The following is a 14,318-nucleotide window of genomic DNA, read 5'->3' on the forward strand; positions in this document are numbered from 1 at the left end:
TAATCCCCCTCCCCCGCGACGGTGTCCCCAGTTTTGGAGGTACTCGGCCCTGCAACCCAGTTAGAAACCTCAGGAGCAACCCTGGAGGGTTAGGGGCACCCCAGCCCCCAAATCCCACCCGGCTGTCGCAAGGTCGGCGGCTTCGTGCTCGCCCCGAGCCCCCCGCGTCGGGTGACATTTGGGGCTGGCATCGGGACATTTCCATTTCGCAGCCTGGAGTGAGCTTCCCACCCTCCCCCTCCTTTTCGGAGCCAGATGGAGACGCATTTGGTTTCTCTTTTAACCATGTTACTTTTGCAAGGAGAAGAAAACGAGCAGGAGCAGCTATTGGCTGCAGCAACATCAGAAAGCCCAGCTCTGCCAGAGGAAACCACATAAAAGCGTGCGTGTGTATGTGTTTGGGGGGGAGGGCGCAGCGAGGGATGATGCCTGGAGCTTCTTGCACTCGGAGCTGCGATTTGTGAGTGAAACATGATGAAATCACCCCCTGGACAAATCACACGAGCCTGTCAACCTCACCAGGTGGGATTACTTGTAGCTAATAAGCCGAACTCCCAGAGCTCTGAGCTCACTATAAAGAAAAGGCGACGGTGCCGTGGAGGCTTTTCAAGAATTCTCTAGTATGGCTAACAAGGGCTGCGTCCACCCGCACCAGGTAGGGCAGGAGAGGAGCGGAGCGTTTTTGCTTGTAGAGGAGGAGTAGCCCGGCTCTCCTGAATAAGTTCCTACAAAAAGGAGCGTTTCAGTTTCAGAAAGAGATGTTTTATTCATAAACTCCTTCTGGTTTGTGTTACTCTCCAACGGTGACGCTGTCAGCTGCTGCTCCAGTGATGGGAACGGCCGCGCCGGGGAGCTCAAATGTACAGAGGATCATCTCTGCCCCTTTAAGCGTAACGCTTTTAAGCTTCAAAGTCCGGCTCTTTTGCACAGTTTGCTTACTTTGCTGTTTTACTTTTGCAGGTTATATCTTTATTTGCTTTCGCCTTTGGGGTAAATGTCTGCATGGGATTTACAACAAATCGCTTCAGGAGATCTGAGGAATGGGACGAGGGCCCGGTCTCAGGTACGGTAGCGCCCGTGAATTCGACGTCCCAGTATCCTTATGTTATGTACTGTGGTTAGAAACCACTCCTACTCAGAAACAGTAGTTTGCTTGTGCCTTTTCCCTCTAGGATATAGAGAAGAATAAATAACTCACTGAGCCAGAGTCAGTTGACCTTTGGGACTCACCTATAGGTCTCCTATTTACTTAAACTTTTGCTCTGTGGGCATGTGACTATGGAAAATCTGGCTTATTTTAGGACTGAGCGCTGTCAGTCTCGGAGAGACTCGTCTCATCAGCTCCTACGTAGCATTTGCCAGATTTTGTGCTCCGCGTGGTTTCCTCCTTGAGCGAAGAGAAACTCCCCAGTGGGTTGAAGGGTACTGGTTTTTATTTTGGTAGCTGTTGAAGCGGTTTCTAGAAACTTGATTAATGCTTTCAAGAGGCGCTGGTGAGAAAAGCTTTTGGGATTTCTGTGGCTCCTGAGGTCATGCTGGTTTGTGAACAGCAGACGGCAGACATCTAACGGCAGAGAGGGCCGGCGAGAGGAGAGCAGGTGTTCCCGCAGATTTGCTGTCACCGAGTTCCCTGTTTTTCTTTCGCCTCCTACTTTTTTCTTTGGAGGAAAGCAAGAACATGCCGTAGAAGGGACTGTTGTTTGTGTTCTGGGGCAATATAAGGTTTGGTGAGCTCAGGAATAGTTCAAGTGGAAAAATATATAAAATGGAAAACTAGTCCCTTTTTTTTTTAAAAAGAAAAGGTAGGCTTGACATGTGGCTCTGTTCCTTCATTTGGCAGAAGAAAGGAAACCTGTGGTCATTGACTTTGAGCTCGTTAATATAACTGAAATGAGAAGGTTTCATTTACTCTGTCTGTAATGATGGCTTGTGAATTTGAATTATAAAATTGTTTACCGTGGCCAGAATTTGTTGTGTTCCTGGTAATGTACCTGTGTCCCTCTCTCCCTCATCTTTCCCAGGAATTGGTGTCTAATCCCAGCCACCATCAGGGCTGCTAATCACTGAGCAGAGGCATTTTAGGTAACCAAAACAATAGCGGCTGTTGCTTTTGATCTTTATGTAAGAGGAAAAAAAAGTTTGAAAAGCAAATTTGTTCCTATTTTTATCTTCTCATACATTAACTATAGAGCAGTTGCGTAGTGTGTGTAAGTTTTATGAAGAATTTGCATTTCGTGCCTTTAACACCTGACTGCCAGTTGCTTTGCTTTCATTGGTGACCGTCTAGGCTTTAGGATGGAGCTGCTCAGTTGACTTTTACTGAAGCCCCAAAGGTCTGATACTGGGGACCCATTGCAGCTCACGGGTGCCAGCTCTGCTTAGCCAGCCAGCACCGTTCAACACCACCAGGGCTGGGTCAGTAGCTGTGTGCTGCTTGCAGGAGCAGGAGATTTAGTTCAGCATTCCAGAAAAAGAGGAAGAAATACATGATCTCCTCCAAGAGGGCAGGAGGTGAGGTACTCTTGGCAGTCTTTTGAGAATTTGCTTATGGGTGGGATTGGACCAGCACCCTGGCAATTAACTAGTCTAGTCCAGGATGCAACAATAAGCAATGAAGAGTTTTGTCCCTTCCGTGGTTATGCAGCTCAGTTACTTTTATTGCATTAAAAAAAAAAAACGGAAAAAGAAAGGATGTGATAGCAAAGAATAAAGTATTATAGTCGCATCTGTCTAAAGGAGAAAGAAAAATGTTACACCGGAGAGGTGCTTTTCTTAGCAAATTAAAAATACTGTGATCAAAGAACCTATTTAGGCTCTCCTAATTGCATGGCTTCCAGCTATACTACATCAAAAGTCCAGTGCAGTGAAATATCCAGAATAATAAATGCTGTAATTATTTTATTTTTTCATTTTCAGTCTGCTTTGGCTTATTTATTTCCAAATTTGTTGGTGTTTTGAGTTAATTATTTTGCATTAACAAAACACTAACTTTACCAACCATTACTGTATAGACCTATTTGTTATTTATTCATAGGTATGCCATGACTGTAAGCAAATTTGTTTTCATCTAGCATAGAACTCTGCTACAAGTCAAAACAAAGTTGTTGGAATTTTTCCTAGTCCCTTATAAATGCATGTCAAAGAAGTACCATAATGCCTAAACCTCCCACCTTGTTCTCTTTTTACAGTGTACAGCTATTTAAGTCTTTATACATTTGAGTTGTTTAATATTTGTACTCAAAAAATTATTTCATTGGAATAACTTTTGACTTAAAATTTCTAAGAGACATTAGAGAACCAGGCTCTCACTGTTTAGTAATTTTACCTTTAAGTTATTCACTTTATGAGCTCTTTAAACATCTTTGTAAACACTTTCAGAGAAAATAGCCTTAGTAGACTCTTAAAAAATGTTCCTTGGACATAAGATGATAGCTTATATTTTGGAAGGAGAAGGAGAAACACTGAGGTTTTTCTATAGCTTCTCACTGGATTTCTCAGTGTATTATTAAAAATGGAGTCATGTCTTTCTTGTGTTGGAACAATTACAATGTACTTTTTACTTTTTGTGACTTTGCATTGAAGTTTTACTCCTTGCAATGGCATTCTGTAAAAGTGAAATGCAAGTTCATAATATGAATATTATCTAGCAAAACCGACGTTCCAGGTGTTTTCTATAAGTACTTGGTTGATACATGTAAGATCCATAGGATCCAAAATGGCAAATTCTTTACCTGATATTCCTGTAGTGACTGTGTAAGCATGTCTATATTGTGTAGTCCTGTGACTGAAATAGTACTGGAAGTAAACAGATTTGATTTATTTTTTTTCTAAATATTGTAATCTGATAGAATCGAAGCAAGTAGTTTGACATGGCACTTTCCAAGGTAAATATAACACATTTATAGTGGAAATGTAGTAACCTCCATGGACTGAATCAGGAAGGTGCTATTGTCCTATGTAACTTCTGTCTGTAACCTACAGCATAAGAGACAATCCTGAGGCTGTTGTTTTGAGCTTAGCTGGTCAAAAAAAGAACACATGGAGAAGGATGTGAAAATCTCGATGTATTTAGTAAGGAGGAAAGGATCTTCATTTTGAGGTCTCTCTGCCTGCTGCGTGGTCTGATTGCAGGAGCTGTGGAGGGATGCAGGAATTTTGAAAATGTTTTTGAGGGTGCATAAGTTTATTCTGTACAGGGGTTTCTGTTAATCTGAAAATGCTCATCAGGGATGGAGGTCCTGATGTATTTTCAAACTATTCTGCATGCACCAGTACCCATGCCATGGCATTGTGTGCGACCTGAAAATCGTGGTCTGGCTGCAAAGGCAAGGTCAAGCGGGATAAACAAAGGAATGATCTTAGCGTGTTCAGAGATCAGAGGAATTAAACCAAGTCCTCTTTTGTGTTGCTATATGAAAAAAGTGTCCTACGTTGACTCAGGAGGTGTGACTTGAACTTGCTAAGTAATTTGGGATGATTTGTCATGTCAGTAATCAAGTGAACAGCTACACAGACTGTCTTTACAACCCAAGATGTGGTCAGTTATTACTGAAGTGCTCCTGACAGATCTTGGTCTAACCTGTTCTTAAAAATCTTCAGTATCAGAGGTTGCGTATCTTCTGTGGGCAATTTGTTCTGTTGGTTTCCTGATAAATGAGCTGCTCTTTACAACAGCTAGGCATTCCTCGAGCTGCAGTTGGCTCTGTCACTTATGTAATCTGCAGTCACATTTACACCTGCTCTTTCCTACATGCACGTCGACATGTGTTTCTTGACCTCCTGAAATGATCTCCCTCTCATCCCTTTGAAACGAAGAAGGCAATGCCAATGTAAGGGATGTATAGCATATGCTAGTATGTAATACCTTTGAGTCTGTAATACCTCTGATGTGCAGCTTACTGGATCTGTGATTATATATTACTCAGCTTCCAATAAGGAAAGTACTAGAAGAGGTTAAATAACATGGAAATATTATTTAGTAACAGACTTTCAGAAGCATTTGACAGGAAGCAGCTGTCATTAAGAATAAGGAACAAGACTTCAGATCTCTGAAAATCTGAGTGTTAGCATGCTTTGAAACAATTCTCATGTGATTAATTTCTACCATAGCCTTGTGGCCTATTCATGTGAGCAAAGAAAATACTGATCTCTGTGTTGCCGGCATAGCTACATGACCTTTAGCTCTCTGGAGCTTCAGATGGCCAAAATATTGGTGGCTTATAAAGAGTATGCTTGCAGGGTAGGTACCTACAGAGTGAAACTTTACTGCGTGTATGATGTTACCTGATCTGAGGTTACTGACCTGATTAAAAAAAATACAAATGCAGAGTTGTCTACTCTGTTGTCTGCAAACAGTTGTCTACTGTGACCTTTTCCAGCTGTCACATGAATGTGCTTTGCCACTGTCATGATCCATGACTGCAACCATTGGTAGGGTTGGTTTTCTTACTCATTCTCTTGCTAGAGGGTTGATTTGCTGCCAGGTTTACTCCCTAAAGTGGTTTATGCTGGTGTCCAACCAGTGTCAGTGCCACTCCAAGGGAAGTGGTGGAGCCAGTAGCGCTGGGGATGGGAGCTCAGGGACATGAGCTACTCCATGTTACCTCCAAACTTCCCCTTCATCTTCTTTTCCTTCCATTCTTACAGTTTTGGGATAATGCCATTTTGTTTGGGAAGAGATTTCCCTTCAGTTTATGTGGATACTAAACTTCCAGCTATGAAAAAGAGTAGGGGAAAAATATATATAAAAAAAGATCAGAGCAACTGTTTCCCAAAAGTGACATTGCATCAGTCCTCTTAAAATCATATTCCTGATCATGGTGAGGTTTGCCAAAACCAAACCGTGGTCTAAAAGAAAACAAACCCCAAGACAATTTCAAAGACTTAATTTTAATAGGCCTCTCAAGGAATAAAAAGCATTGTGAAATTTTTCTTGGAACACCTCTCTTTTTTAAAGAATAACATAATGTTTTTTATTTTGTTTCATAAAACACAATTAGCCCTGGAGAATAGCAACACAGTTTTCCTGTTTCATATAAGCTGCTGTGTAGGATTCTCTTATGGGAAAAACTTATAGGAAAAACCATCGGCTTTGATGGTAAGGGCCCTTACTAACAATAGATTATTGAAGTCTAATACATTATTCATGGTTTTCAGACTGGCAGTCCTCCATTTTGCTATACACCTCAAATATATTGATTTCTTACATACTTCTGTATGTTGCTAAGTTTTTATAATTTAATGCTCTACAGAAGCCCACCAAAACATCTTGCTTTACTTCTCCATTCATTTATAGAGCATCTTACAGTTTTCTTTTGTGCTTTACTTTGGCTCCTTCCAGTACAGCAAACCAAGTCTTGCTGACTGCATGTAGATTAATTGCAGTCTTTTCCTATGCAAACTGCCCAGCCAGCCATGAAAATGTCACTTGGTTTCTGAAAACAAAGGCCTGCTTCTGGGGAATAGCTGCAGCTCCTGGAATGGGACCTTGGAGACTTCAATACATTTCTGCTAATGATCTCTTGATTGTTGCAGAAGTAAAGCCAGGGCTGTTTCTTTGCAGGATGTTATCACAGCACTCTGCTTCCTTTTTTTTTTTTTTCCCCCTTCCTTTATTTTCCTCACCAGAAGATTTTTTTGAGTTTGTTCCTTTTTTTTTTGTTTGTTTGTTTGTTAGTTTGTTTCTTCAAGCTACCCTTCTCTCCCTGCTCCCTTCCCCAGAGCAGGTAGCCCAGGTTTTGCTCATCTGAGTGGCTCTGGGCTGAGCCGCCCATTCCACTGCTGCCAGCCTGACAGATGTTGCCCTGTTTCTTGTTCCACACAGTCCTGTCAGATTCCCCCTGGATCAGTACCTCTGGCTCCTGCAAAAACAGATGCTTTGAACTTCAAGAGGCAGAGCCTCCTGGCTGCCGCTGTGACAACCTCTGCAAGAGCTACAACAGCTGCTGCTTCGACTTTGATGAGCTGTGCTTAAAGACAGGTACGACAGGTCTCCTGTCCCGCTCTGACACCTGGTTTCCGCCAGCAGATGGGACCTGCCTGATAAACCAGAGCTCTCTGCCATAACCTGCATCGCCTCCTCACCTCACCTTGCCTTGCTGGGCAGGCTCAGCTCAGCCCAAACTGAAGCCCATGTTTCCATTTGAGGAGCAGTAGGGATATGCACCTATCGCTCCTCACTGCTGGGCTTCAGCCACGGTTTCCAGGGCAGAAAAAGCAGGGTACTATTCGTACTCCTTCAAAAGTAAATCTTTGTTACTCAATTGAAAGGAATAATCAGTGTTTAGGCATCAGCTGCACCTCCAGTTTATAACGAATAGAGCCGTGGTAAAGTCTGGAGGTTGGTCCTTCTGTGTCAAATGCCCTTTTTCCTCCCAAGTGATAACATTGGTGCAATTTATGTAGCTTGTGGGCTGTGCATTGTGTTTACTTGTGAAGGCATCTCAGGAGCTGGGACTGTTGAAGCATTGTGGGTCCTCTCAGACCCAGCTGCAGCAGGTGACAAGCTGGGCTTGTTACCTTTGCCTCAGTCCCTAATTTCCATGTGTCAGGATGCATATAACACACTGGTAAAAACATTTTACTTCAGTTCGTTGGGCTCCGGGGAACTGGAAATACACCACTGGGGTTTGTTTTTTTTTCCATGAGTTGTTAGGCAAAAAAAAATTTCAAATAAGACCATGAGTTATGTTTTACTTCTTAGCATAGTGCATTTAAAATTGTACCCATCTCCTTGAGTGTTTGCACAGTGGTTGGAGTTGACACAGGTGCCTTCTACTTTTGACATTAAACCTTTTTTTTGGTTTATCAAAGAATTACACTTACTAAGCAGGCAGAAGAGAAGTCTAATGTTTAAAAATATCATTGTACCTGGATGCACCATGCTTAAGAGTCCTGACTTCCTCAGTTCTGTGTATAATGATACAATTTTAATAGCTTGATACGAAAAAACAGGGAGCTAATCTGGTACAAAAAAGCACTTTTGTTCCAGGCCAGAAACTTTTGAATTATGGGCTGATGCTATTTCGCACCTGGTGTAAATGACTGCAGAATGAGAAGCCCTTTTTGAAGACTTCCAGCCCAATACAAGATGTTGGTTACCAAAGAGCAGATTTTCTGTTCCTCAGCCTCCTATCTGCAGTGTATCGTGTCCACGTATGTGTATGGATACTTGCGTAGCCCTTGAGACTGTTGTGTGAATTGTCATATACTCCCAGAGGCATTTATTAAGGCAATTATCACATGTGCAATCTGTAGCTATCACATATATGTGGAAAAAAGCTGTCTGAAGTGATTTTTTTAAAGTTTCTTGTTGTGGGCCAGGATGTGGAAAACCATATGCTTTTACATCCTTAGGTCCATATTCCAAAGTGTAACAATGTAATGCCCTTGAGAGAGTCCTTATTTAGACAGGCCCTTGGATTCTTACTTCATTTGCAAGATGAGAAGAGCTGGAGTGTTTTAGAGCAGCTGTGCCATGCTTTTCCTTGAAGAACAGCTCTTGTCCTCTTAACTTAGCACTTGGTGCCTGGATCTCACCCTGTAGGTCAGGACCTGATGAGCATAAAGCAGCAATTCACCTTCACAAAGTCTCCTCTCATCTTTTCTCTTCTTTCCTATGGATTGAACTGGGTACTCCAGCAGCTGGGAGAGAAAGAATGCATTACCCAAGAGACACCAGAATTATTAGTTTATGCAGCAGGCCCCACCGTTTATCGGTCAAGATTGTTTCTTGTCTTCTCCTTTCCACACTTTTTCTGGCATTTAAGTTGTACAAGGCCCTTGGACTGCTACACCTGAGGGTAGAAGAAATGCTTGTGTATGGGTGGAGGAGTCCTACTGCACTTGCAGGACACAAGGGTCCTTTTTGTTTCTGATTGAGGTTTTGAAATCACTGAAATGAGGCCATAAACCTAGAGTGTTGTCGTTACGGCTTGAGTGCGTACTTCGTGTTTTGATTATAATCTCTCATTCTTGCTCACCTTGTGAATATTTTAGCTCGGGGCTGGGAATGTACCAAAGATCGCTGTGGAGAAACCAGGAATGATGACAATGCTTGTCACTGCTCTGAAGACTGCTTAAGTAGAGGAGATTGTTGTACTAATTACCAAGTCGTTTGCAAAGGTACGTCTTTGGTCTTTCTGCCTCTTATCTTTCCAAACCTGACAGAAGGCAGCCCTGTGGGTAAAGGATTTTCTTCTAAAGGAGAAACCCTCTCCTTGTTTTGTTCTGATTTATTTTGGAGGAGCAGGGGAGAATGGGGAATTGCATTTGTAAATTTTTGGATGTTAGCAGGGGTGGATACTTCCAATTTGTTGATGGTAGAAGGACGTGGTCTTTGCCTGTAGCAATACTGGTAGAAAGAAAAGAGGCATAGGTGGATGAAGAAGATTTTAAAGCAGAACAGGTATTTAGATGCATTTGTCTGCATCACAGGAAAGCAGGGACATCTGATGGTCTGAGAAGGAATGGAGCATTCCTAGATATGTTATCTGTCTCAAAGGTTTCTCCCCACCCCCACAACAAAAGCTTCTGCTCAAACTACTTGGCCTAAGGAGACAAGTTGCAAGATCACAAGGGCTGTTATTTGCACATGGGTTGCATGTCACCTTCTGGACACATCATGGCTACAGAACAGCCTGTACTAGTTGGTGGGTGGATGGGCTGTGAAGGCTTTGATTTTCGTCCTCTATCCCAATGTTTTGGAGCATGTCTTGCCTTGCATAATGTGTCTCCCATTTGGAGCAGATCTGATACTTGCTAATGAGCAATGGAGTTTGTCACTTGTGTCTCAGGTAATTCTTAGTTTTTTCTTTCATTTACTTTACTGGTGAAAGGGTTACAGTTTAAAGCTTTTTCGTCCACACCATTCTGGCCAACTGCATGCGTTAATGACAACAGTAGTCCAGATATGTACACAGAAAATGGTCTCTTCTTTACTTGAGTTTTGCTGTTGGGAGTCCAAATGAAGTATGTATCATCCAGCGAGTTCTCACTGATTGTGTTCTTCTCCTTCCCAAAGAAACCGAAGCCTGAGACAACTTAAATACTGGTATAATTTTCAGTTTGTGCGTTTTCGGTGATCTCCCTCTTACAAGGGTCAAGACAGAAGAATTTACATGTCTCCAGATTTAATGTAAATAATATTTGTTTAATTGGCTAATAACAAATTATCTCAATGACCTTGGCACTCTGACAGGGGCCTTATGTGAGAACAGTGTTTCCTCTTTATTCGTGCCTTTGCCTATCTGAGGCTAGTGTGTGGGTTTTTTGTTGGTTTTTTTTTTTTTTCCTTGGAAATTGTCCCTCCATCTCCTGTCATGGTCAGTTGGATTTGCTGCAGGACACATTTTCTGCAGATCTTTTCTATGGTGCTCTTTGTTTTGTTCTTTTAATTGAACTCCAGTTCCTTGAACAGTGCCAGGTTCAGGAAGCAAGCCTGATTAGCTAATAATTTGTTTTTCAATTGACCTGTGAAAGTGCAAGTCATAAACTACAGCATTCAGGAGTAGAATTCTTAAGAAAAATGTTGATTACATAAAGTAATTCTAACTAATCTAGCTCTGAAAGAGTATTAATGCTTTTTTTTTAGCAGTGTCTGAGTCTCACCTGATCCATGAGCTGATCAGCTCTCTAAACCAGCTGGAAACTATTTAGAGTTGTTTTTCTTCCCCAGAATGAATTTTGTTTTATGTCTTTAACCAGCTGAATCAGCTCATGGAGACATCAGAGCTGGTGGGAAGGTGGGTGTGGGAATTCACAGCCAGAAGCAGCACTGCCTGTTTTTGACAGATTGAAAGTAAAAAAAATTAAAATAGATGACTACTGTGCCTAAAGTGTCTCCTGCGGTCAAAAGGACACTTTTAACTCCAGTTTTAAGAGCTAATTCTAGGAGCACTAGTTTGGATATTCTTGTTGAATAGAATATAAGCAGATCATTTGTTCAGCTTTGTGAAAAGACCTGCTCATTATTCATGGCAAGTATGACAAGACAGTCCATTAACTGGAGCTAGACTTTGGGTTTTTTTTGACATTTTCTGTGAAACCTGTAGCTGCGTCCACAGATAGAGATTCTTTTTTTTGAAACTCCAATGTGACTTTTCTGGTAGGAGAAACTCACTGGGTCGATGATGACTGTGAAGAGATAAAGGCTCCCGAGTGTCCAGCAGGGTAAGTGTTTTGCACAGAACTGGCAAAGCCAAACGCAGCAAGGCCAGTGGTGTCCCCAGCTCTACCCTGGACCTCTGAACGTGACATTTCTGCACTGTCATACAGGCTGAGTCTTTGTGGGTTGGATTCTTTCCTATGCTTCACCATTTGTACAGTTAGGCTGATAACATTGCCTTTGGTGTATAGTATGTGAGCCTGAACTCCTGATCTTTGATCACCTGCTGATGAGTTTGTCTGCTTCACTTACCCACATACGGAAGGTAACCACACTCACTTGATTTTGGTGGAAATGTTTAGGTTTTTGTGATTTCAATAAAATTCTGCTTGAGCCATATATATGATCAGAGTTGGGATTTTTTTTAAACTTAATTTTGTGTTTCGAGTGTTATGTTCCTAAGTGAAAGGTTTTCTAAATTGCAATGGGATACAGGTTTGACTTAGTGAGATGTTTTGAGCACATGAATAGCATTGAGAAAGTAAGCACTTTTGAAACCAGTTGGCTTACTATTATCCTTAAAGGTAAGCATCTGCTCAGGTGCTGTATTGAGTTGCAGCTTGGTCCGTGCTATTAGGAGGGTATTTTGAAGGAGATGAGAGTCTCCTGATGACAGTGATGGCTGCTCATCCCCACCACGGGTGACTAATATTAAAAGCCCAGGTGCATCCATTCAGGCCACATCTCTGCCTGCTTAAGGTCAACTCCCAGTAGCTGTAATAAATAAAAATGTAGTAAAATAACATGAAATACTGTCATCTTTAGCATGTGAGAATGAGCTCTCCCTCACAGATCACTGAAAATGCCACATGGACTTTTGTTTGTGCAGAAAAAAAGACCAGCTGTTGTGAGACATGGTTTTTAACTACAGATTGTATGCTAGGGTGGGTACTCATGCATACTATTTTTTTTTTCCATCTCCTTCTATAAGCACTTGCCTTTTTGGGCTGTGTGCTTTTAGCTGCTTAGGGAAGATATCTTTCGCGGTGGAGCTCTGCCTTTTCACTGACTGTGAGCAAATACTGGATGTTATGAAATGTGAAGATTATCAGTTTGTGCTGATCTGTTAAGAAAGCAAAAAATTATAGACATATAGCATATGCAGTAACTGTACTTTAGATTCTCTAGATTCTCAGGGAGCAAATAGAAATTAAAAGAAAAAATAGTAATTTGAAATGCTCTCTTACACTTGTGTTGCTTTTGCTTTTAGCTTTGTTCGTCCTCCTTTGATCATCTTCTCTGTCGATGGTTTCCGTGCATCATATATGAAGAAAGGGAACAAGGTCATGCCCAATATTGAAAAACTGAGTAAGTACATCTGTTTTCTTACAATAAACGAAAGACAATTTCTGGCAGCCCAGTTGTTTTCATTGTTCATTGAGCAACAGAAGTCAGCATGGAGCTGGTGGGTAGAAGCACAGTGCCAAATGCAGGGCTCCTCCAACTGAAAGGTCAAACAAAAATTCAATCTTTTTTTTTCCATGAAAGCGAAATGGCAGAAGTCTCTTTTGGTTTAGATGGTATCAACAAATGGCTTGAAAGCACCATGGCTAAAGCAGCATACAGCAATCAGAGAGTGGGTGGAAGCTGCTGCTCAAAGTTGGTGACCTTCATAGGGTTTTGTCAGCAAAGAAAATGCACCTTCAGAACAAGATACGTATCAGACACTCACACAGACTAGTTGAGAGGTGCTCAAAAATTTTTCCACTTGACTCACAAGTGTTGAAGATAGGGGTAAGTGGGTGCAGGAGCTGCCGTGAATGTGTGATAAGTGGCTGGGGACATGCCCCAGCGATACACGGCCCTGCGTTCACCCCCAAGGGTTTGTGGAGTACTGGATACAGTCTAGCTTCTCAGTAAAGTGTGGTAGTTTTTGTGGGTGCCCGTACCCCTGAAAGGTGGTGTTTGTTTTTTGTTTGGTTTGGGTTTTCCTTGGTTTCTTTTTCTGTGCCCTCATATTTATGTAGCCATCTATGGTTGGACTCAATGATCTTAAAGGTCTTTTCCAACTTAAATGCAGCAAGGGGAGCTGTGGCCAAAACGCTTTGTGAAACTGCAGCTTTAGTATATTTGTCACTTCAAATTAGCCTGTGCTTTCTCATGTTGTTTTACTTAGCCAGATACTTCCAATAACTGGATTCTGGAAGGAGGCTAGCTCAGAAAGGAAAACAGTCTATAGAAATGCAGCTGGTTCTGTAGTCCCCTGGCTGCGTTATTTCAGTTGTTTATTGCAAAGTACAAAGTGTGTGTGCGTGGATTTACTACTGTTCTGTGGGAAGACCTGCCAATGTTAAGCAGCAGTATGTTCATTTAAATTGGTTAAAATTTAAACCAATTTCTGCAGCATTTTGAATCACAGTAAGTGCCTTCCTCTGGTTCTGTTTTCCATGTCTGAGAGCTTCACTTCCTAATGTTTGCATTCATTGTTGATTTTTCAGGATCTTGTGGAACACATTCTCCTTACATGAGACCTGTCTACCCTACAAAAACTTTCCCCAACTTGTACACCCTTGCTACTGTAAGTCACTGGAAAGGACTTTTTGATGATAAACTGTTGCACTGCAGAGAAATTTGGGTTATGGGAAACAGGATTTAAAAAAAAAAAGAACAAAACAAGAACAACCCACAACAAAGTGCTTCACTGTCCATCCTTTTCAGCCTTCAGTTATGTTTCTTCTTCAGTATTTTGAAGTTCTGAGGTAAAGGACATCTCACAGTTACACACACTGTATTGCAGCTTTCCTGTGCTCGCTTTATGGCTGCTTTTGCAGTTATTTGTACTGCTGCGTAATTACAGGTCACAGTTTTTCTCAGGGAGGCAAAAAACCCATCCCTGAAGTCCTACCCAGAATACAACCAGCAGTTATTCCTTCACTGGAGTAGTTCAAGTCAGTGGGGCTGACTTGGTAGCTGACTTATAATTTACAGCTGCTGAGTGTGTCTGGATGCTGTATTGGCCCTGCAGGAGCACGAACTGTCACTGCTATGCTCTGGTGGCACGGCTGGTGGCCAGGCTGTCCCCACCCTGGCATGCAAACACTCCCATGTGACAGCCACAGTGCTCCCAAAGCCAGGATAAAGGACTCGCTACTTACAGCTGCATTTTTTTATCCCTTTTTTTATTTACTGAAGCCTCTGCACAAATGTTAAATCG

At 42.0% G+C, this 14,318-nt stretch overlaps 1 protein-coding gene across 1 annotated transcript in view; it reads left to right on the top strand.

Moving 5' to 3' along the window:
- Positions 1-200: 200 nt before the first annotated feature.
- Positions 201-14,318, top strand: part of LOC104279210 (ectonucleotide pyrophosphatase/phosphodiesterase family member 2-like) — a gene marked incomplete at its 3' end in the record, with an annotated part of 37,226 nt that continues 23,108 nt past the window's right edge. The window contains exons 1-7 of the mRNA XM_009876411.1: positions 201-522; positions 961-1,063; positions 6,824-6,979; positions 8,998-9,123; positions 11,109-11,169; positions 12,375-12,472; positions 13,603-13,682. Coding sequence (XP_009874713.1) covers positions 472-522; positions 961-1,063; positions 6,824-6,979; positions 8,998-9,123; positions 11,109-11,169; positions 12,375-12,472; positions 13,603-13,682 — 675 coding nt within the window. The remainder of the gene's footprint in view (positions 523-960; positions 1,064-6,823; positions 6,980-8,997; positions 9,124-11,108; positions 11,170-12,374; positions 12,473-13,602; positions 13,683-14,318) is intronic.

Source organism: Apaloderma vittatum, unplaced genomic scaffold (assembly GCF_000703405.1).
Source record: "Apaloderma vittatum isolate BGI_N311 unplaced genomic scaffold, ASM70340v1 scaffold15989, whole genome shotgun sequence".
In the NCBI taxonomy this organism is placed as follows: Eukaryota; Metazoa; Chordata; class Aves; order Trogoniformes; family Trogonidae; genus Apaloderma; species Apaloderma vittatum.